General features: G+C 55.1%; 2 protein-coding genes across 7 annotated transcripts in view; one reads left to right on the top strand and one right to left on the bottom strand.

The window, feature by feature from the left end:
* The window catches only part of MLPH (melanophilin), a 30150-nt gene extending 20627 nt beyond the window's left edge, over positions 1–9523 (top strand). For 2 of the 3 annotated variants that reach the window (XM_015561889.1, XM_015561890.1), the window contains 2 exons: positions 3612–3794; positions 4055–4205. In XM_015561889.1, coding sequence (XP_015417375.1) covers positions 3612–3794; positions 4055–4201 — 330 coding nt within the window. In that variant the 3' untranslated portion in view covers positions 4202–4205. Of the gene's footprint in view, positions 1–3611; positions 3795–4054; positions 4206–4859; positions 4953–5767; positions 5846–6232; positions 6291–6909; positions 7011–7310 lie in introns of those variants that run through there. The other variant, XM_006760468.2, reaches the window with a different exon arrangement.
* Positions 9524–19217: 9694 nt separating this feature from the next.
* The window catches only part of RAB17 (RAB17, member RAS oncogene family), a 16045-nt gene continuing 11594 nt past the window's right edge, over positions 19218–23668 (bottom strand). For all 4 annotated transcript variants that reach the window (XM_015561891.1, XM_006760470.2, XM_006760469.2 and 1 more), the window contains exons 3-6: positions 21819–21970; positions 20808–20933; positions 20029–20122; positions 19218–19780 (exon numbers count right to left, since the gene is read on the bottom strand). In XM_015561891.1, the coding sequence (XP_015417377.1) occupies positions 19668–19780; positions 20029–20122; positions 20808–20933; positions 21819–21970 (485 nt within the window). In that variant the 3' untranslated portion in view covers positions 19218–19667. The remainder of the gene's footprint in view (positions 19781–20028; positions 20123–20807; positions 20934–21818; positions 21971–23668) is intronic.

The raw sequence follows: 23668 nt of genomic DNA on the forward strand, positions 1-23668 counted from the left end.
AGAGACCTTCCCCAGGAAAGAGACCTTCTCCCCAGGATAGAGACTCCCCCAGAACAGAGACCTCCCTCCAGGATAGAGCAGTCCCCAAGACTCACAGACGTGGCCGGAGTTCTCCAGAGCAATGTTTTATTGGGGCAAATCCTCCTGTGATCGGTCACCTGTCTCTGCTTTGTACCCATGGTTAGGACTTTCTGGGTGAGGAACTTTCAGGAAAGACTCCCAAGAGGAGGCCAAAGATGGCACAGCATGCCGCACGCAGGACACTTCCACGGGGCTGAGGTGGCGGGAGCAGGAAACGGAGCCCCGGCACTTAACCCTCACCACATTGGGAGTGAGCCCCCCACTCCAGAGAGCCGGCCCCGGGACATCGAAGCCTGCAGACACGGGCTCAGGCTGCAGACACGGGCTCGGTTTCCCCACAGGAGCCTCGCCAGTCCCAAATTATGGCTGTTCCTTTTAAGCATGGCCTGTGCCTGTGTTGTGCTTGCAAGTTATAAATGTTGGTTTTGTTGCCCACAAGCTGAAGGCACCCGTTCATACTTGACGTCCATACGAGTCTGGTAATATGATGACCCTGACAGTTGGGGCTCACACAGGGGAAGACGCCACCTCCAAAGCCGTGGCCATTTGGGGGGCCGAGGGGGGAAGGCTCAGCAGCTGCAGGGAGGTGGCTCCTGGTACCTGAGAAGCAGGTGTTGCATGGGCATGTCTGATGGCCCAGTGGCTCTCAGTACCAGATAGGAACCCAGGGCTGTTCTATCTGTGGTGGGCATGTTGTCCCGGAGGCCTCCCCTCCCCTGAGAGGCCTGGGTGCCAACCTGGCCTTGCTCAAAGCGCCACCCCAACCCCCGGCTCCTTTGCCGGCCTGCTGCCTTTCCTTTGTGCTACCCCCACTTCCTGCTCACCTCCCCAACCCCAGGTGAGAATGGTCCCAGTTGTCATCGTGGGAAGTTTATCTTTCTTAAGTGACATCTCACAATGACACTCCTGGCACTGGTGGGTCCGGGCCCTCCTCTCCAGGCCTGAAGTGGCAGCCAAGCGTCCTGACGCCTCAGGGGCACAGGCTGTCTGCTGGGCTCTCTGCTCCGAGGTATTGACTGCTGTCTCTTAGACTCTGAGTGCAACCAGAGGTGGGCTCAGTTACCAGGGCCCCTCCAGGCCACTCCAGAGCGAAACCCTCAAGGTGACATTTCTCAGCTTCGCTCTTCCTCGGAGGCTCTGCCGGCTCAGGGCTCTCGGGGCTGTGACGGGGCTGTGACGACCAAACTAATTAATGCCTGAACAATGCAGAGGACCTTTCCACCGGAAGGGCCATTGCCCTCTGCTAAACCCAGGTGAGCCTCGAGAGAGATAATGGCAGGAAGGCTGCGTCCGCTGGGCCTGGAGAAAACAGAACAAGCATTGATTTTCTCATGTCCCCGTCTGGGGACTAATAGCTTCTGGTGACTCAAGAGCCTGGTGATTCAAGGGATGAGGAAGTTGTATGTTTAGTCACTTGAAGTTGTCTCCTGGCCCACCAGTGACCCGTAGCTCCTGCCAGATAATGAGTTTTCGTTTGATCGGCCTGGCCTCGTTAGTTCACGCCTCCCTGTGCTGCTCAGGACAGGAGCTGCCCCCAGAAACGATCCCCGTCGGCCTTTCAGGTCCAGCTCCCTAGTCTGGGTGAACCTGTCACCCCTCCTGCCTTGTTCATCTCCACAGGGTGCACTCCCAGCTTTTGCTGGGTGTCCCAGAGCCCTTGGTGTGGGAAGATGGGTGTCTTGGTCACCCTTCCTGGGTCAGGGCCTGGGTGACGGCCTCAGGGTTCCATCCATGGTTTGGGAGTTTGGTGCTTCCCAGGGGCTGGTGCTGGGTCTTGCTGGTGGGAGTGGGCTGTGTCCTGGCCACTGTTTCTGTTCCTCGGCTGCAGGGTTTTGGAATGAGTAAGCGCATGTCAGTGGTGGAATGTCTACTGGCCCACCTGGAGATAGGGTCCGGAAGCCCCTTTGTTAAAGGTGGTTTTGTTGTTAACAAAGGGGCCCGGAAGCACAAACTAAGAAAATAATTAGTAAAGATCTATGCACCCCTCGTTCACTGCAGCGTTATTTAGAATAGGCAAGATATGGAAGCAACCCAGGTGCCCAGCAATGGATGAGTGAATAAAGAACAGGTGATACATATATACAATGGGAATTGACTCAGCTGAAAAAAAAAAAAGAATGAAATCTTGCAATTTATGACAACATGGACGGATGAAGAGGGTATTATGCTGAGTGAAATAAGTTGTACAGAAAGTGTTGGCCAGTGTGGTTCAGTTGGTTAGGCTTAGTCCAGTGCACAGAAAGGTCGCAGGTTCAATTCCCAGTCAGGGCACATGCCTGGCTTTCGGGCTTGATCCCCAGTAGGGGGTGTGCGGGAGGCAGCTGATACATGTCATTTTTCACATTGGTGTTTCTCTCTCTCTTCCACTCCCTTCCTCTCTCTCTCTGATAATCAGTAAAAATATTTTTTAAAAAATAAGTTGTACTGACACCTGGTCTATGTGCTCAATGTCTAGAGCAGGGGTCCTCAAACTTTTTAAACAGGGGGCCAGTTCACTGTCCCTCAGACTGTTGGAGGGCCGGACTGTAGTTTAAAAAAAACTATGAACAAATTCCTATGCACACTGCACATATCTTATTTTGAAGTAAAAAAAACAAACGGGAACAAATACAATATTTGTATTTGCATGTGACCCGTGGGCCGTAGTTTGAGGACTCCTGGTCTAGAGTGGCAGCCCACACACCAAGGAGTCTCAGCTTCAATTCCTGGTCAAGGGGTGCAGGTTTGATCCCTGGTCCTGCTCGGGGCATGTGAAGAATCAATCAGCCCATGTATCTCTCTCTCATGTAGGTATTTCTCTCTCTCTCTCTCTCTCTCTCTCTCTCTCTCTCTCTCTCTCTCCCCATCTCTCCCACCTTTCCACTCTCTCAAAAAACAATGGAAAAAAATAGTCTTGAGAGAGGATTAACAACACAATAATAATAAGTCATACAGAGAAAGACAAATACCACATGATTTCACTTATATGTGGAATCTAAAAAAAGAAAACAATGAACAAAATAAAACAGAAACAAACTCATACAGAAAACAAAGAGATGGTTGCCAAAGGGGAGGGGAGTGAGGGGCTGAGCAGAAAAGGGGGAGAGTAAGAGGTACAACTCCCAGCTGTAACATAAGTCTCGGGGTGTCATGTACAGGACAGGGAGCAGAGCCAGTAGCAGCCTCCACACCACACACGCTGACAGATGCGCTAGCCCCGTTGTGGGGATGGCTTTGTCAGGTGTGTTCATGGAAAATCACTCTGCTGTCCACGGGGAACTAATATAATATGGCATGTAAACTACAATTAAAAATAAATGTGTAATAGATAAATGGTGGGTCTTCGATGGCCTGGTGGCATCAGGATCACCAGGAGCGGCCAGGACTGGGCCCAGCACAGGGACTTGGGCAAGCTCACGTGGAGAGTGGACAGAGACACGGCTCAGCGGGAGCTCAGGTGTGCTCGGGGGTGCGACCCTCCCGGAGCCCGGCCTCTAAGTACAATGCGCACAGATGCCCCCTGAACCAGACCCGCTCGCTGCTCATTTCAGGGTCCCGGTGCCAGCAAGCCCACGGAGGCGGACGTGGAGGAGGAGACCCTGAAGAGAAAGCTGGAGGAGCTGACCAGCAATGTCAGTGACCAGGGGGCCTCGTCCGAGGAGGAGGGCAAGGACAAAGGGGCGGAGCCGGACAGGAGCACTTCCTTGGAGGACCTCCCCCGGATGACCCCAGAGGTAAGGCCGCCCCCCCTCAGTCTCCACAGGACACGGGCAGAGGTAGGGCCAGGGCCAGGGGTCAACAGTCTGTAGCCAACCCAGCAGCCCAGCCCAGGGCAGATAGCTGACCCCTGGAGGTCAGTGAGGGGGCCCGACAAGGGCCACAGAGTGCCCAGCCCCTGGCTGGCCGTCTGCCCGCCCAGCTCCAGGAGTGAAGAGAAAAGAGGATGGTAGGATGAGGTCCTTGTTGGTGAAGCCTGCAGTCTCTCCTGCCCTAGGTGTGCACGTCTGCAGGCCAAACACACAGATGGGAAAAGAGCCCCCCTGGCCCCCAGGGCCCCATGCAGACCGCCAGGACCCCGGACGAGGCGCTGTCGCAGCTGGAGGACAGGGTGGCCGTGCTGGCCTCTGAATGGCTCCCCTAGACAGACAGCGGTGGGGCCCTGACAGTGTGACAGCAGGGGAGGGCCTCCCCAACGGCTCATGCAGAAGAGCCCCTTCAGCTTCAGAACAGGAGCTTGGGGGTCCCTGTGGGAATCACACCCCACCCCCTCTTGCCTCACCCCGTCCCTTCCCCTTTGCTGTAGAGAGGGGCGGGCGGGGTTTGTAGCCACTGGAGGAAGATGCGGGCACTCCCCCTGCCCCACCCCATGGAGGGGCTTCTCTAGAAGCAGTTGAGATTTTCGGACAGCCCAGGGCTCAGGACCACATTCTGGCCCGAGGAGCGTGGGTCAGAGCTTCGGTGTAAGGGCGGAGGTGTCGGTGGTAACAAAGGTCAGAGGACAGAGCAGGCCTCCCAGGGACAGTCACAGTGACTGGGCCCTGCTCAGCCCTCCCCCCAGGGACCCACAGAGAAGAGAGGGCCTGTCCCTCAGACTCTGCTCCCAGCTGGGGGTGACCAGCCCCTCCCCGACACTCATGGCACCTGCATGGAATGGGACCCCAGAAAGTACATCTGGGTGGGAAACACAGTAAAATCTTAAGGAGAAAACAGTAAAATTGGTGAATGAGGGCAGCTGCTCTTCCAGGACTGTGACCGGAGGTGGGACTCCTGAGTGATGTCTGTTTTCACTGATCCTCTAGGTGTCAGAAATCGAGGCCAGGATCGCAGCCTTGCGGGCTGCAGGGCTCACGGTGAAGCCCTCAGGGAAGCCCCGGAGGAGGTCTAAGCTCCCGGTGAGTGGACGCTGCAGTGCCTGGGGCCTGGGTGCCCGGACTCCTGGCCAGCCCCACACGGCCACCCCAGGGCGTGAAACCGAGAGCCCCGGGCCAGCCATCCCCCCCTCCTTGAACTGCTGCCTCAGTGTCCTAGCAGCCATCGTGAGCTGTGCCCTGTGGGAGCTCTTTTTCATTTATTACTTGTTTTCTAACTGGAGAAAGTGCTTTAAGAGGGACCCTCAGCTCCCATGAGGATTTGAAAGACACCAGGGGCACGGTTCAGAGTGCAGAAGCAGCACCTGAAGGATGCCACCCGTGTTGGCACCTTAACACACTGCCACTGACATGGTGTGCCTAGAACAGGGGGTGGGGAGGGCAGCAGGGGCTCCCACGGCATCTCTCCTGGGTCAGGTCGGGGATGTTCAGGTAAAAGCACATGGTGAGGACACCTGGCCGAGAATGAAAGACGTTCCTGGGAGAGTCCCAGATGGGACTGCCAGGTAAAACACAGGACGCTGGTTAAAGCTCGATGTCACATAAACGACGAATCATCTTCCCGTGTGAGTGTAGCCCGTGTGTACTGGGACATGCACTAAGGAATGACTTGCTGTTTCTCTGGAATTCAGAGCAGACTGGGCGTTCTGTGTTTTAATTTGCTAAACCTGGCCGTGCCCCAGTCCCAGAGCACTGAGTGGCCTGTCTGGCAGGGCCAGCGTGCCTCCCCCGCATTCCTGAGCGACTGCTGAAGGAAACGCCGCTCTGTGTCCAGCTGGCCCGTGGCTGGAGGGGACACAGGGCAGCGATCATGTACAGGCTTCTTCCTTGTCCTCCAGGTATTTCTGCCCCGACTTGCTGGGAAATTGGGCCAGAGTCCCGAGGACCCACCTGCAGGCCCTTCCGATGGGGCTGAGGTGCGTGCTTCCCTCCCACCCCTAAAGGCCAGACTAAGAGGGAAAAGTGGACCCCCTTCTCCAGAGCATGGCAGGTCCAGGGGGTGGTGGAGAACTGGCAAGCCTCACAGGCTGGTGGCCTCAGACACACTGAGCCAAGGGTGGGTGCGGGAGGAGCCCTCACAGCCCACGCCTCCCGATGTCCGCAGCTCCCTTTCATATTCTGCCACTGGGTGCTAAATGATTGACGGCATGCATTTTAATGTGGTTAACGGTTCAAATACTGCCAAAGAGCAGAAGCAGTCCACCCGGTTACTTAGAATCTGGAAGAATGACAGGTCCCAAGTTGGCCCCCAGTGTTTCTAAGTTCCAGTCGAGTGAAGCCCAGATGTGTCTCCTTCCTTCCAGGTGATGGCGGGGCCCTACCTTCTGAGGGGGAAGTTCAGCAATTCCCCTGAAAGTCAAGGTAAGAGTCGCCTGCGTCCCTCCTCCCCGCCGGCAGGGATGGGCTCTGGGGCGTCGAAGCAGGGCTCTGAATTTCCACATCATCTGTGGGACGCAGCAGCTCACGCCCTGCACCTGCTGGACCCTCTGTTGTGATGGATTTCACAACCAAGGCCCTGAAGAGAGACCCTCTCCTGAGGATGAGGTCCACCCCCTCAGGCCGGCTGTCACATCACAAAAGTAAAGAAAAGGAGTGGCCGAAACCGGTTTGGCTCAGTGGATAGAGCATCGGTCTGTGGACTGAAAGGTCCCAGGTTCGATTCCCATCAAGGGCATGTACCTGAGTTGCGGGCACATCCCCAGTAGGGACCGCACACCAGTGCAAGGACCTTTCTATTGTTTTGCCCCCGGTGAACATTTCTGGGCCCAGGGAGTAGGGTTTTCATGCCTGCTCCAAAGAGAGCGTTCCTTTGCACAGTTGCTAAGATGTGGGTGCTTTGCTGAAACTATTGAGTACTGAGAAAACTTCTCCGAGGGGGAAATGTCCATTTTCTGCTACTTGGTTCATTTCTTGGGAGGCAACGACACTTGTTTGGGGTGAGTGTGTGATTAATAAGCCCGCCCCCGTGTTTTCCCCAAAGGCAAAGATGACGAGTCCTTTGATCGGAAATCTGTGTACCGCGGCTCCCTGACACAGAGAAACCCCAACGGCAGGCGGGGCTCTGCCCACCACAGCTTTTCGGTAAGGATTCATCCGGTTCTCTGAGGTGTCTTCGAAATTCTGTGGCCTGGCAGGTTACTTATTGGTATTAAGTCCTCGGAGTGAAGAAAATTGGGGTAAAGTAACACGTAAACTTGGCAAAAGATGTAAACAAAAATCTTATGTGTGCATGTGTGTGCATGCTTATTGTACATGTGTGTGCATGTGTGTACATGCTTGTGTGTGTATGTGTGTGCATACCCATCTGTGCATGCTTATTGTGCATGTGTGTGCATACCCATCTGTGCATGCTTATTGTGCATGTGTGTTTGTGCATTGCAGAAACCTGTAATGACCCACCAGCCCTAAGCGGGAGAGGTTCTTGGGAACAGGACAGAGCAACAGAGCAGCCCGCCTTGCTTTCCCTCCCCCCCAGCCATGATGTCCCCCCATCGGCCCTGCACTCTCCATTCTACACCATCCAGTGGAGAAACAGGAAGACACGCCGTCCGTGATGGAACCCCACCTGTGAAACGACTATGGTCCTCAGACCTGCAGCTGCTCACCCCTATTCATTGACAACTTCCCAGGCCACCGGGCCAGCCTGTTCTGATCCGTGAGAGACATCTAAGCTACATCTTTCCTTCAGGACAATGTTGTTTAAATTTTTTGAAGGACCCACAGAAAACCTATTCAGCAAGAACTTTCACCCCGTTCACTGCTGCCTTTCTTATGATGATGTCATGAATGGAACAGAAAGGAATGACAACGTGCATCAGAGTGTGGGCCAGGCCGGTGTGTGTGTGTTCTGTGTGGGTGTAATTGGAGAAGGAAATTGGGCATCACTACAAGGAAGGAACTGAACCCATGATCAGCCGAATAATGAGAGAGGAATAGAACCCCTGACACCCGCCCCCCATATATACCTATTCTGCAAGTTCATCTGTGGATCACAGACTGGGAGACATTACCTTCTGTTCAAGGGCAGAGCATACACATGGTAGGAGTGGCATATGATCAGTGCCCAGACACAGACCTAGAGGACCTATGGGGAGAGGGGGTGATGGCAATGTACACGGGGCAGCAGCCTGGGGCCCAGAGGGCCAGGACCAATGAGTGGTGCCCACCGGCCTCTTGCCATAAGCTCCATAGATGAGCCCTAAGTTCACCATCTCAGACAGGCTAAGATTCAGGGCTATGTCTGGGTGTCTGTGTGGCTCTTTCAGGTGTAAGAGGAGCCCACTGTGAGCCTCCAGAGCTGCCTTTGAGCACAGAAACTGATCATATCGTCCCATCCCAAGCTGTGGCTTTGTAGGCTCCCTGGTTTATTTAAACTTCAGATCAAATTTAAGCCTGTCTTGCAGAGCAGGACATGGAGCCCGTGGTGCGAGGCAGTGCCCTGGAGCTGCTGCTGTGATTTCTATACTCTTGCAGTGATGCTGGGTGAGCTTCAACCTGGCACTCTCAATGGGTGTCTTGTCCAGTTCACATGGTACCCAAAAGAGGAAGATGGAGAAGTGATGCCCAAGGGCCTTTGATGATGAGACTTCTGACCTGACTGGGCAAGGCCCACCCACAGCTGCACAGATTCCACCCTGAGCCATTGTCAGGTCACCACAGGGTTGCGTCCAGGACAGCTCCCGGTGCAAAGGCAGCCTCCAGGGGACGGAATGAGCCAGCCTCAGGCTATGCTGGGATTGGTGGCCCCTTCTCAGAACGGAGGCTGGTTATAGGGTGTTGCTCCCAAGTCAATGCTACAAATGATTAAAAGGTTCTTGTAAGTGAAAGGGAGGCCAGTTTTTTATGGACACCCGCCCTTATTCATAAAGTAAACTAAAGTCAAAGTGAGCTCCTAGGAGTCAAAGAAGAGGCAGTTCTGGCTGCCCTCCGTGTCCCTGTGTGTTCCTACAACAGGACAGGGGGTGCTCTGCCCCAGAACCTGCTCACGGCCACCTGTGCTCTGTTCATACTGTGTTTGGTCCATGACCAAGGTCTCCCTAAGGGGCTACTAATGCACAGAGCAGTCGCATGGTCATCCCTCCAGCTCCTCCAACACCTGCCACCACGGAACTCATCCATTCTCCCATCCACAGAGCTCCCATCCGAGCCACCCAGCCCTGGAGCCAGAAACCCCAGGCCCCAGACCCCAACCCTGCCCCTCCCTGCCCCTCATCAGACCACACTCTGTCCTCTGTGTCTCCCAGACAACTCCAGACTTCTCAACTCCCCTCAGTCACCTCATGACTTTTTCCAACACTAACAATCTCTTGCTTTCCTGGGATAAACCTTACTTGGTCAAGATAATTAGGTTTTTAGTACATTGCTGAATTTATTTCTTTAATATTTTATTTAAAAGGGGTGGGGGAGGTAGAAGAGGGTAAAGAGAATAAATGGTGATAGAAGAAAAAATATTTTATTTAGGGTTTATTTCCTCAACTGATACCTTTAATTTTTCATCTCCCACTGCCTACAGACACCCACTGGTGAAGGCCCGAAGTGGTAGGGCACCAATGCCACTCTGTGACAAAGCTACTTTGCTAAAAGGGGTTACTGTCCCCCTACACATACAGGCACACGTGTATGTACACACAGGCATATGTGTGCCCACACACTTGTACTGGCACACGTGCACACATACACATGTGCACACACATGCTCCCGTGGTGATGCCCAGGCAGCTGCCTCCAGGTGGCCCTGACTGCACACACATCTGTGGGGACCACCCAGAGGGCCCGCCTCCAAGACAGGAGCACATCTCCGGACAGCGGTCCTTCGCCACAATTCATAAGAAACACCCCTGAGCACTTGGCCACCACTACCGCTGAGACACCCCCAGTTCTGAGGGAATCCATCCCCAGTGACCTCACCATCACAGCCACCATCACAGCCCTGCACCCACCCTCCACTGCCCAGGCACCAGTCACTTGCCCCCTCACCAGTGCTCACAGACCCCAGATCCGCAGGGAGCCTGCTGGCCACCAGGATGGGCAGCCAATTCCCGGAGGGGCAGGTACAGCCCTGAAGAATTTCTGAGAAGTGATGGTCACATGACATGTCCTATCACAAGCCTACATGCCTGAGGGGGCCACCCAGGTCTCCTCCCCCAGGACAGGCTCCCTGACACTACACTCAACAGCACTTAGTGACCTTTGACATAATCTAATTATTCCGAATACAAGTGAGTTAGGTGTCTAGGTCCAAGTTAAATGGTAGAATATTGTCAGTTATTTCAACTCGAGGACATAACTGTTAAATGAGAAGAATGAGACTCAAAAACATATAAATATGATGAACTGACCCAGAAAAGATGTGGGAAACCAACAGAAGGAAGCACATCACCTGTGAAAACGATCCGCTGCTTTGACTTTTATTGTGTGTTTTCTTTCTGTGTTTTTTTCTATTTTTCTACATGTGTTCATTTCTTTCCAGAGGTGTATAAATTGCTTTTACAATCAAATTCAACATATTTGTTTCCTGATATTAATAAACTTGCCCATTGAAAACATTAATGATGAAGACTTGTAAAAGCCTAGAGAGGAACCGATCTTAAGCAATGAAATGGATGAGAGTAGTTTGTGCATGAGAATGTCGCCATGGAAAGCCACAGACTGAGGAGGCTCGTGGAGACGTAACACCGTCGTGTCCAGCGTGGCGACTTCTCCGTTCACCATGTGTCCGGCGTGGCGACTTCTCCTCTCACCATGTGTCCGGCGTGGCGACTTCTCCTCTCACCATGTGTCCGGCGTGGCGACTTCTCCGTTCACCATTATTTGGAGGAGGTGAAGGAGTGGCCGCACGGTCGCCTTTCTGTGTGGGAGGCAGTGGCTCACGCGCTACCCAGACTGTTGGCACTTGACTTTGCCGCGTCCCCAAGGCCGGCGTGAAGAAGGAAGGCTAATGTGTTTTAAAACCACTTGGCCCAAATGAAATTATATAACCCAGGAAGGGACAAATCACATCGCTGATGAGAGTTTAAAAAAAAATAGAGGAAAAGAAAATAGACAAAGACTCTGATGTCCCCTTGTGAGGGGGGCGGGGACCAAGGGGAGAGGGGGGCATCAGGGGGCTGGGCTGCTTCCTCCAGGGGCTATAAAAGGGGAAGGCTGGCTCCCGCTGAGTCACACTCAGGACACCATCATGGGGAACAGCGGTGAGTAGCCCAGGGGACTGTCACTCTGCAAATCTCCCTCTGGGTCCGGGCTCTAAGAAGGCCACGCTGGCTCTTCCAGCGGCAAGGCTGGCTAGCACTGGGTGGGAGAGGCAGGGACAGGCAAGGACAGCCACCCCACGGTTTATGTGTCCGAGGGAGGGCCACTCCTGCCTGCCCAGGGCCCCTAGGACTCAAGTGCTGTCCATGGTAAAGGCAAAGGGGGGAGGCCACCCCTGCACCCCACTGAGAATGCAGACAGGGCATCCCCCTGGGGATCAGGAGCCAGGCGCTGCTAACATTCTCCGGAGGTGCCCTCCATCCAGCATGAACCCCAACCCCTGGGGAGGAGAAAGCAGCATCTCTTTACACTCTGTTCTCAGGGAGGCAACTCCATTTCCTGGTCGGGGTCCCCCACCCCCTGTGTGACACCCAAAAAAGAAAAGGGTGGCATTTTAAATCACCCAGGTGGACAGCACTTTCTAAGTGGCTCAGGGACAGGCTGGAAAGTCAAAGTGAGCAGAGGGGTCCTCCCTGAGACAGACAGGGTGGGGAACCTGACAGAGGACCCAGCATGAGGAATTGCTGGACGGACCAGTTCAGGCAGGTCACTGCCTCCACCCGCAGGACAAAATGCATTTTCTGGCCCCTCTGCTGCCCGCAGTGCCCCTGTCTGTAGGGGGATGCCCTGCAGCTGGTGGCATGTCCCAGGGGTCATGGGGACCGGGGTGTTCTTGGTACAGACATAGGACGCGGACCCTCCTACAGTGCCCAGCTGTCTACTCACATCCTCCAATGGGCCTGGGGCAGGACTGGACAGGTGGCAGGAGGTCCTGGGCAGAATGAGGGAAAGAACCCTGCCCTGGGGTCCCAGCCCCTAAGCTTGGTCCATGCCTAGTCCCCAACCCCCAGCATTGACTCAAGCTGGGCTCCCTCCACCCCTGCAGCTCCTCTGGGCTCCTCCAGGCAGCTCCCCACAAACCTGCTCACCTCTACCCTCCCTGCCCAGGCCTGATGCACGGCACACAGCCATGCAGAGGCCTCCCACACCCCCCAGCTCCCTAACACAGACAGACTGACAGACCGAGCTGTTCCAGACAGCCTGCCTCTCTGCACCCACAGCTTACACACCTCCCAGTTCCTTCTGATGACACAGGGTCAGTGCCCCCATGACGGAGCCACAGAGGCTGACACACATGACCACCTCATTGAACACTCATTGTGCAGAGGACAGAATGGGGTCCTGAGGAGGCGCGGGGCTTTGCCAGGCGGTCTGCTACTTCTGTGTTCATGCCCACCCAGCACAGAGCAGAGAATTCACACACACACTCCCAGGAACACACATCCTCCCAGGAACACACATCCTCCCACATGCACACACAAGCTCATGCCTGCACATACCCCTCACACACCTGTGCGCACACACTCTCTCACGCACACACGGCACTCACATTCCCTAAGGCTCCCAGCTTTCTACACAGGCGCCCTCACGCGTGTTTAACGTTGCTCCTGCCACCTCTGCCCCAGGCCGAGCCCTCCCGTGTGGGATCCCACCTCGACCGGGGCCTCGACGAGGAGCCAGGGGGCTGAAGGTGCTGCAGGCCTGGTTCCTGTGCCTGCTGCTGCTGGGCCTGGCCCTGCGAGGAGCAACATGTCCAGCCCACCAGCACTCCATGGAGACCCGCAGTGAGTGCCCACCCAACCAGATGTCAGCCTCCCTCACCCACCCCTCCACCCCAGAGCCACCTCTTAACCTGGGGCACGTCCTTACTAAGTGCCCAGCTCTGGGGGGTTGGCCTGTGTTCAGCAGTCCTCAACCCAGAGTGGCCCGTCACCCGCTTCCCAGGGTCCCTGTCCAGCACACGTTCCAGGGTTTGCTTCCCACCACCAGGGTGGCCGGGGCTCCAGTATGCTTGGTCCCCTGCTGACACAGAATGGTGAGGGTGAGGAGGGGACTAGTCCTTGGTCCTGGTGTGAGTTTGAAATTCTGTTTCCCAAAGCCACCTCACACCACCCAGAAAAGGTGCCACCTGATCCTCCAGGTGCCCCTCCTTTGTGGGTGGGCCCCAGCCTGGCCTGTGAGCTCAGAGCTCCATGGGGAGCAGGCAGTTGCACCCAACACCACCCGGCAGGGCACTGAGCATACCAGGGAACACAGATTGCGACTGACTCGCCTTTTCTCTACAGCCCCGGACATCGACCCTGCCTGGTACACGGGACGCAGAATCAGGCCTGTGGGCCGCTTCGGACGGAGGAGAGTGGCCCTGAGGAATGCCCCGGAGCTGAGCCCGTGGAATCAGCGGTCGGCTTCCCCCTGGAAGGAGGCACTGAGCCCTCCCAGGATGGGTGACAACCCAGTGCAGGAGGAGTAACCCCGGAGCCACCCCCCAACCCTAGCCCCCTCCGCCAGGGACAACTTTCCCTTCAATCCTAATAAAAGCAGCTGCCTCATCTACACGCGTCTGTGTGGTGACAAACCTGGAGGACATTCAGAGCCCAGTAGGGAATAAAGGAGCTGGAACCTTCTTAGTCCCCTGCAGCCCCAGTGCCCTCCACTCAAGCTGCCCAAAGGTGGCTCAGGCTGCGCTCTGCTCCAGCCCAGAGGAGGGCAGCATAGCCCTTTCAACTCCTGCCCCTCTATCAGGCCCCGCCCCTCTCTCAGCCCCTACCCTTCTCTCAGGCCCCACCCACCTCTCAAGCCCCGCCCCTCTCTCAGGCCCCGCCCCTCTCTCGCCCCGCCCTCTCTAAGGCCCTCCCTTGTCCTCTACCTCCCTTGTTGGTACTCTGGGGGAGAAAAAGCATTATGAGTTGCTTGTTTCCAAACAGCAGCAGGGAGACCGAACCTAGGTCGCTTCCTGCCCACACTGTGTCCCTTTGCTACTTGTTTTAGATCGCATGGTGTCCCTGTCCTGCCTCAGATGTAACTGGCTTTGGGAGAGGGGAGACTCAGCCCCTTAACCTTCTTGAGCCCCAATTTCCACGTCTGAATATCCCAAGACAGTACTACCCACCTCGTTTCTGAGCTCGGTGGGCACAGGTGCTGCTGCTGGCATGGATGGGTGCTCAGTGAGTGTGAACCTCACACCCCTAGGCCCTGCTTCCAATCCAGGGCTGGGGAGCAGGTTTAACCACTTATTTCCAACAGGAAGCCCTGCCTGCACCCTGCTGGCAGGGCCGCCAGAGCCCACCCTGACCACAGACTCCTGCTCACCTAAGCTCAGTAGGACCCAGGGTCCAGGACCCAGAGCAGGACCCCAGACCCAGCTGTCTCAGCTCCATTTGCGGAAGGTGGTCCACGGCTCACCAGCCAGTGAGAGGAGGCAGAGCTGGCCCAGACCATCCAGATGGGGCTGTGCCAGGGGCAGCAGCTGGGGGCAGGGGGGTGCTCTTCTTGTCAGGTGGAGCAGTGACAGGGTCACTGGTGGTGACCTGCCCCCAAGAGGGCCTGAGGGAAGGACCTTCCCAAGGTGAATAGGATGTGGCTCAAGCCTGGCTCTGCCTCTAACCCACCAGCAGGGGCAGCACTCAGCACCTCTGGATACAGGGCTGGACACCAGACAATTGCAGGCTGTGGCCTTCTGTGATGGGCTGACCTGTATCCCCCGAGTCCGTATGTGGAAGTCCTAACCCCAGGACCTCTTATGTGTCCTTACTTGGAAACAGGGTTATTGCCATAAATCCTTAAGATGAGGTCGTACTAGAATAAGGGGGTGGGGGGGGGGGGTCCCTGCGAAAGGGAGAATCGGGACACAGACAGAGTATGGAGGCAGAGATGGTGATGTCCCACCCGCCAAGGAGCACCGAGATTGCAGGAAACCACCAGAAACCGGAGAGGCCGGGGGCAGCTTCTCTCCGGCCCCGGGGGGACCAGCCCTGCCCTCGCCTCACCTCAGGGCTCTAGGCTCCAGACCGTGGGACATGTCTGTTGTTTGACACTTTGTTAGGGCAGCCCTGAAACTCAACGCCTTCTGTCCCTAGAGAGATGAAGACGCAGACGATTTTATGTTTTCTACATCTCCTCATTATGAAAGTTTTCAAACATATGAGAACGTTTGAAAGTGATTACAGTGACCCTCACATGCCCGTCCTTTCGCTCCCACAGCAATTACTGTGTTCACTCTCACCCCCTTCTCTCTGCCCTTGGGAAGGAAGCTGCGGACATCATGGCATTCCCCCTACAAGCTCAGCACATTTCTCCCCCAGGTAAGAACCATCTCCCACGTAATCACAAGATGACTAGCACCCTGCAAACGTTAATAGTTCCGTAATGTCATCTAGTGTGTCGTCAAAGATCCCCAAGGTTGCCAGGAAGTCTTCGTCATCTTTTTTTGTAGGCTCCAGTCTACAGCCACACTTGCAGTTCGTTATTTCTCTGTAGTGCCTGCTCTTTTTATTGGTTGTGACACTGACTTTCCGTCTTGTAGAAAGATCCACGCAGGTGATGGTTCCCTGTGGTGGTGTTATCCTGCTCTCTGTCCCGTGTTCCCCACCCTGAGAGGTGGGTCGGTCACTCCCTGTGGGCACGGGTGCTCCCCAGGCTTTCTGAGGCATCGTGTCCGATGGAGGGGCCTGGGCCACTCTGACAAATGCCAGGTCCGACTGTTTATTTGCGGAAGATCTTCCAGTTATAAGGGTGTTCTGTGCAACCACAGTGGTCCCTAGCCCAGTTTCCCAAAGAGCTCAGCCCCTTCCCTCTCCGAGCCCCAGTAATGTGAGCACCGCTAACATTCTCGCCAGTGGCAGCAATTACGTTATGGGCGGCACGTGGTGACTCTCCAACGCCTCCAACACGTGCTCACCGGAGTCTTCAAGAGGAGACATTTCTTTCTTTTCTTTTTTTCAACACCTTACAGATACTTTTTAAACATATGTTTTTATTTAATTCAGTGAGAGAGGCAGGAAGAGAGAGAGAGAGAGAGAGAGAGAGAGAGAGAGAGATCTATGAGAGAGAAGCATGGATTGACTGCCTCCTGCATACCCCCTACTGAGCATGGAGCCTGCAACCCAGGCATGTGCCCTGACCGGAAATCGAACATGTGGCCTCTCAGTGCATGGGGCAATGCTCAACCAACTGAGCCACATTGGCCTGGGCTGGGCCAGATAATTTTTGATCCTCAAATTGTCCTAAGTGTAGGTAGTAAATAAATTTTATAAGAAGTATAGCCGAAACCGATTTGGCTCAGTGGATAGAGCGCATGTACCTGGGTTGTGGGCATATCCCCAGTAGGAGATGTGCAGGAGGCAGCTGATCGATGTTTCTCTGTCATCGATGTTTCTAACTCTCTATCTCTCTCCCTTCCTCTCTGTAAAAAATCAATAAAATATATTTTTTTAAAAAAGAAGAAGTATGGGTCCCTGGGTCACCCCTCTGGGAAAAGGGGGCTCTTCCAGGGGAGTCAGAGGAGACACAGTCAATAGAAACAGGTCAGCAGAGTTGCTCCGAGGTGCCACTTACCAACCTCTGTGTGTCTCCTGCCTCCACCACGTGTGTGCATGTGTGCACACACTCACACACACACACACACACACACACCCCAGCTCTAAGAAAACCCAGGTCCACACCCAGGCTAAAAACGGTTGGAGCTGCTTCCTGGGCTGCGTGCAGTCAGTGGGCTCACAGACTGGCCTCCCCGGACCCAGTGAAGTTCTGGAACCGTTTATCCTGAAGCATCTGAGCAACAAATGCCTGCCTGCCCCATCGCCACCCTCCGTCCCCCCCTTTGTGCTCCAGGACCACTGTCTCCCCCACTCCACAAGTTCTGGGAAGGGCTGAGCTGAGGTGGGTGAGCACTGCACAGAGAGCCTTCCATGATTGTGTCAGCCATAGTGGAGGCTGCTTCTGGCTTTTTCTTTAGATTTCAGGGGAGGGGGGGATATTTCCTATCTTTTTGTTGGACACACATTTGTTGAGCACCTAGTGTGTGTGTCAGACATTGTACCAGGCAATGGACACCCCCGAGAAGGAAGGACAGACAGAACCTCTGCCCTCACAGCAGTCCTCCACCATGCCCGAATAGTGGGTTCACCAGGGAGGCCTCAAAGCAGAGCTGGAAACCAATTTAACGAAAGCCTCAGTTGGGCAAGGGGTGCTGCTTGCCAGGCTGCCAGGTGATCCCAATGCAGGGTTGAGTCCCACCTGCCTCTTGAGGAACAGGAGAGGGAAAGGGAAGATCACATCCCAGGTGATGGAGAACCCGGGCCCCAAACCACAACACATCCAGCCACTGGCGGGGGGGCTTGGTGGAAATGAGTCCAAGGGCGTTTTAATAATAGATTCTAGCACAGCAATGCTAGTTTGACAAGACAGGAGTAAAATAGACATCGATGTAAGGGCATCCTATCAATGTCATCCTTACTTCCATACTTCTGTCCCATCCATCAAAGCATCAGAAATTCCTCTGAACGCCTTGCATTTAGGAGTGAAGACTCAGGACCTGGGAGCAGCCTGGTTGGTCTTAACACATTGCTGACGGACCATGAGAATTCTCGTGGTTTCTGTTCTAAGGCTTGTGACCAATCACGAGAATTCTTTAAAAAGATATTAGTTTGTAAGAACATGTAATAAATAACTTCAAAATGCAATGGCTATTTAATTTTAAAGCGTGCCTTTAACATTTATGTAAAACGTTTTTTGTACTCATTCAATAGAAACTTATCCGGCCACTGGGTAAAGCTAGCAATAAAACTACTGGTCCGTTAAGTGATGGTGGATCGCCATCTAGTGGCCAGGGGAGCAAAGGGAATAATTATGTGAAAAACTGTCCAACTTTATTACATACAGTTAGAAACTGCAACACATATTGGAATAAGTTGCCAGATTTTACCTGTGAAATTATCTTTTTTAAAAATTGTCTAAGGTAGCCCTGGCCAGTGTTGCTTGGTGGTTGAGTGTCGACCCAAGTGGTCACCAAGATTACCAGTCAGGGCACATGCCCAGGTTGTGGGCTTGATCCCCCACAATAGGCAACCAGTCGATATTGTGGATGTTTCTCTCTCATCAATGTCTCTCTCTATCTCATAAATCTCTCTCTCTCTCTCTCTCTCTCTCTCTCTCTCTCTCTCTCTCATCAATGTCTCTCTCTCTCTCTCAAAATCAATAAAAACATTTAAAAACAAACCACCAAGGCATCAGGCCCTTTTCTTTATCTATCCCTTAGCTTTTCTCCGAGGTCATGACAAGAAAGCGCCTTGGGGCATCTGCTCTGATTTTGTCTGGAAAGGTCCCCTGAGGTGTCCTTTAGAATAGGCACCAGGGCGGTCTGAATGGCGGGACACCTGGGCTGTTTCCATCTCCCCAGGACAGAAGCTGGGCCTGCCAGGAGCCCACTCTCTGCCATTAGGATAACGCCTGCCCAGGTGTGATGATGCAGAGAGACTCTGGGCACCTGGCAGATGGGTGAGTGAGGGAGCAGCAGCCAGAACTTAGGAGGGAGGCTGTGACCTTTGGCAGGGACACAGCCATGCTGTGGTGACCTCCCTGAGATGGAGCCTAGACAATGCCAGGCCTCCATGGCATGATCAGCCCCCTAGACAATGCCAGGCCTTCATGGCATGATCAGCCCCCTGCCAGGGCCCATCATCAGCTGAGCCCCACATGCGACCCAGGCCCAGGGGCTGGGCCGATGTCCTCATAAAGGGTGGATGAGAGCAGAGAGCAGACAGGAGGGGCCCCTAGAAATGCTGGTGCCCTTTAAATGCCAGGAAGCTCAAAGCCAACGGGATCGGAAGTTTTCCAGGTATCCCTCTGTCCATTCTTACCATCAATGTAGCGAAGTCACCCTTTTCAGATGGTAACAACATCCTGTTTAAGATTCCAAACCTGCTTATCCTAGTCCCAGAGGCAAGGATGAAAACCAACAACCCCCAAAACAGCCCCTCTGACAACTCCCCTGCCACTGGGGCTCACCTCCCACAGCAATCTCCTGGCCACTTGAACGGGACAGGCAGTGACCAGGCTGGTGTACTTGTGTCACCATCGGAGAGATGTCCTGTGCCACCTTTGTCACTGCCTGCTGCCTGACCTGCCTCCTGAGTCCCTCACCACGGGCCCCCAAGGACGTGTGCGGCAAAACCCCCACCTTGCAAATGCACCAGAGACAAGGTTATAGAAAGCAGTTTAATTTTTTTAGAAAACCGCCACTCCATTTCCCCTGGCACTGCCACCTCCCGCTGCGCCTGCTCCGTCCTCTCCCCACTCCCAGAAGCAGGTGGGCCTTGCCCAACACCAGGTCCCTGTTCCCTCTGACCCGTTTCATTCCCCGGAGGCAGGAGCAGCAGGGTGGAGGAGCAGCCAGGCTGGGCAGGTGCACCCCGCTGGGCACTGGGACTCTGTGTCTGGGTGCAGGCGGCGAGGCCATGGACACCGGTCCTCTCCTGAATGACTCCCACGGGCTTTCGGAAGTGGTTCTTCGGAGAGATGCCAGCTTCCGGACACCCCCAGGAACTCGCCAGTGCGAATGGAGAATCAGAGTCAAGTACCACCGTCCACGTGGCGCTTGGGCTAGGCGGGGGAGCTCCTCCCCGAGACCCTCCTGGAGTGGCTGTGGCTGCCTCTAGCGGGCACAGCACTTGGCCCGCCCCGTGGGCCCCTGGTTTAGGGCCAGCCGGGCACCTCCCCGCCGTGTCTGGTCCTCCTTCCTCTCCGCCCTCTGCAGCAGCTCTCGAGCTGTGAGCACAGACAGAGAGGGTGGTGGGATGAGGGAGCCCCCAGCTCTGCACAGCCCTGCACATCACAGACCTGGGGCCCCACCCCTCGCTGACATTCACCTGGAGCTATGAAGTTCGGCCCCAACTCTCCCGCTCACCTTCCAGTCCCTAGTGACATCCTGTTGGGTCCAGGACACCAGAGAAGAAGGCCCGATGAGGCAGAGCCCGTGATGGCCCCACCCCCGTCTCCCTGGGGCCCTCACTCACCAATGGCGCTGAAGGCCTCGGTCACCTGGTGGTTGAGTCTGGCCGAGGTCTCCATGAACAGCAAGCTCTGGCTCTCTGCAAACTCCTTGCCTTCCTGAGGAAAACAGCCACAAACCCGCAGCACTCGCTCACAAAGCGTCCCCTAAGACGCTTAGCCGACACTTTTCTCTTCACCTATTCAACACCACACGTGGCTCGGTCACCATTGCCATTTGGGGGGTTTGGTTTGGTTTTGTCTCCAGCTTGTGTGAGACCTACTTGAGCCTCCTAGCAGTAAGCCCCACCAGCAGGCGGCCCTGGGAGCGGACTCAGTGCTGTGCGTTGGTGCTCCTGGATGGGGCTTGCCCAGGACTCGAGTCACGAGGGCTGGGGGCTCCCCATACAGGCCCCTGCCCACACCTCCCACAGCTCTTACTCCTCCACAGTGGATGCTTTTAGAAGAATGACAGCTGTTTAAATTTTCTATCCTTGCTCAGTTCCTAGCAAAGAAAATTGACTTCTTCGTTTGAGCCTTCTTCACGAATGTATTAGACACAAGGAAAAATTCTGAAAACCCACATCTCTCAGCGTGGGTGGGTGTGGGGGTTTGGGGGTGCACGTGAGTGGGTACTTGGGTGTGTGCAGGCAAACACGTGTGTATGCGTGAATGTGTGTGTGTGTACCTGTGGATGTACATGTGAGAATGTGTGTGCATACGTGTGGTGGCTGTTCATGTGAGGGGGTGTTCAGAGTCACTCCTTTCTCCTCCTGGTGACATAATGACCCATCCCCAGTTTTACCTCAAAGGTCACCTCCCGCTCCTCGCTGAGGTCCGTCTTGTTGCCGACCAGCATCACCACGACTTCTCCAGGGAGGAACTCCCGCTCCAGGTCCTTCAGCCACTGCTGAGCCTTCTGGAAGGAATCCTCAAAAAGGAAAAAAGAACCTCAGACAAATCCTATGGGCAGTCTTCATCAGCTATCCCGGGAAAGGAAAGCAGGTGTCCATGCCACATTGTATAAAGCATGCTATGATCCTATGGGCCATATGACAGATAGCGCCCCCCCACCCCCGCACCCAACCCTACCCCACCCGGCCTGACCCATAAGGAGGACATCTGCTTGGTCTCCGACCTCGGGGGGTCTGGGCCACAAGGGAGCTCCTCCCCCACCAACAGTCCCAGGAGGCTAGACAGTGCCCTGCAGACCAGGTAGTGGGGCTCCTGCCCCGGGCCCCACATAGCCCCTTCCCTCCCTGACCTGGCTCACCTGCTTCCCAGCACTGCCTTCCCTTCCTGCTCACCTGCCCTGCCACCTCACTAACCTCACCCACCCAGCAGGGCTATCCCTGCTCTTCCCTCCACATTCTGCTAGAACCTTCCTGCAGGAAGCCCCCATGACTCCCCCCGTGCCCCACCCTTCCAGTCTCCTGCTCTAGGTGTCTGCTCACTGGTATTTAGCATCTGCCCTGATGATATTCTGTGTGTGGGATGTGCAGCCAGAGCTGTGCCTCCCTGTTTCTGCACACACACACACACACACACACACTCCATCATCAGTGAGAGTCCTGAATAGTGGTGCAGGGTGTTCTGGGAGGACCAGCCATGCCCTCCTAACCAATAACACCCGTAAACAATGAGATCTGCAAAGACCCTTTTCCCAAATAAGGCCACACTCACAGGCCCTGGAGGCTAAGATTTGGACATGGCTTTGGGGAAACACAAATCCGCCCACTGCAGACACAGGGCAGGGCGAACACAGGCAGATACCTTGCGAAGGGCATGGAGACACACTGGGCAGGGTGAGCCTTACCTTGCTGGTGATGTCGTACACCAACAGCGCTGCGTTGGCGCCCCTGAAGTAGAGGTGGCAGACGCTGTGGTACTTTTCCTGGCCAGCCGTGTCCCAGATCTCAAACTTCAGAGACGTAGCACCCAACTCCACCACCTTCGTGAAGAACGCACCTGGAACCAGAGGCCCAGGGCAGCTTTATCTGGAGGACCATTCATGAGACCCCCGTTTGGGGAGACCACCAACCAGGTCCTCTGCCGGCACATCCCACATTTTCCACCATTCAGCCCGGGCCGGCGCGAGGCCTGGGCTCAGCGAACCATCGGGGACACGTGCTTCCTGCTGCCCACAGCCGGGAAGGCTGAGCAAACACCTCTTCTGGAAGGTGGCAGTCTCCATCAAAAGCCAAGTGTCGCAAATAACTGCTGCAGACACTTCATAGACGCCGGAGGCTTTGGGTGGGGACATAGGCTCCAGCGCCCTAACTCACAAATCTGAGCTTTGCTTGCCAAGGTGATGTGACTTTCACATAGTTGTTGGTAGCACCAACCAGGGTGTGTGGGGTGTGTCATACACAGAACAAGACAGGGGTGAGGAGGGGGCAGGAGAGGGGCTGAGGGGGAGGCTGGAGGAGGAGCTAGCAGAAGGGGATGGGGGCTCCAGTCAAAGCTGCTGCCCTGTGCCCATCCAGACCCTGTGTGGAGTTTGAAGCCTGTTGGGAGATTCTTGAAATTAAAACTTTCACTGCAAGGCAGAGAGCTTCTAGGGCTGCTGTAACCAATTGCCACAAACTGGGCAGCTTAAAACAGAAATATATTGCTTCCATTCTGGAGACCAGAGGTCAGAAATCAAAGCGTCATGGGGTAGGTTCCCCCCGAAGCTCTGAGAGAGAATCCTTTCCATGCTGTCTCCTGGCTTTGGTGGCTGCTGGCCCTATCCGTGTTCCTGTGCTTATAGATACATCACTCCCGTGTCTTCCAGCGGGTTCACATGGCCTTCTCCCCGCGTCTCCAAGTTCCAATGAGGTCCCAGTCGGTGGACTCAGGGTCCACCTGCAACCCAGAATGATCTCATCTCAACACCACTAACCAGTGACATCCACAAAGACCCTTTTCCAAATAAGGCCACACTCACAGGCACTGTAGGCTAAGATTTGGACTTGGCTTTGGGGAAACACAATTCCGCCCACTACAGACCGAGGGCTGGGTTAGGATTTCAGCACAGACCTGGTCACATCATGATTCTCTCATGAGACCCCCGTTTGGGGAGACCACCAACAGGTCCTCTGCCGGCACGTCCCACATTTTCCTGCTTGTCCAGGAGCTTGAATAAGATAAACTTCCTACCTGTCTGGACCGAATGTTTGTATCTTCGCAAAATTCACAGGCTGAAGCCTAATCCCCAGTGTGAGGGTATGAAGAGGTGGGGCCTCTGGGAGGTGATTAGGGTTAGATGAGGTCCTGAGGGTGAGGCCCCTGTGATGGGATTAGTGCCCTTATGGGGAGAGATTCAGAGAGCCCCCTCTCTCTCCTCTCCCGCTCCCGTGCAGACAAAAAGAAGAGGCCACGATGAGTGTGGTTAGCTGGCCGCCACCTACACCCCAGCAGAAGGGCCTCAGGAAGAAACCTACCTTGCAGGCACCTTGATCTCGACTTCCAGCCCCAAAACGGCGGTGCTTGCAGGCAGCCAGAGCAGACTGACTGGGGCAAACACAGCCGCAGTCTGTCTCAACGTGGGGACTGATGGCTCCCCGCTCACGCGGGCTCATGGGCAGGAGGGAAATGGACACAATGCAGCAGGTGCTCTGTGGGACTGATGTCCTAAGGGTGCAGGCCGCGAACGGGCCTCGAGGGGCTCTGTCAGCTGCACGA

This window comes from Myotis davidii, unplaced genomic scaffold (assembly GCF_000327345.1).
Source record: "Myotis davidii unplaced genomic scaffold, ASM32734v1 scaffold370, whole genome shotgun sequence".
Lineage (NCBI taxonomy): Eukaryota > Metazoa > Chordata > Mammalia > Chiroptera > Vespertilionidae > Myotis > Myotis davidii.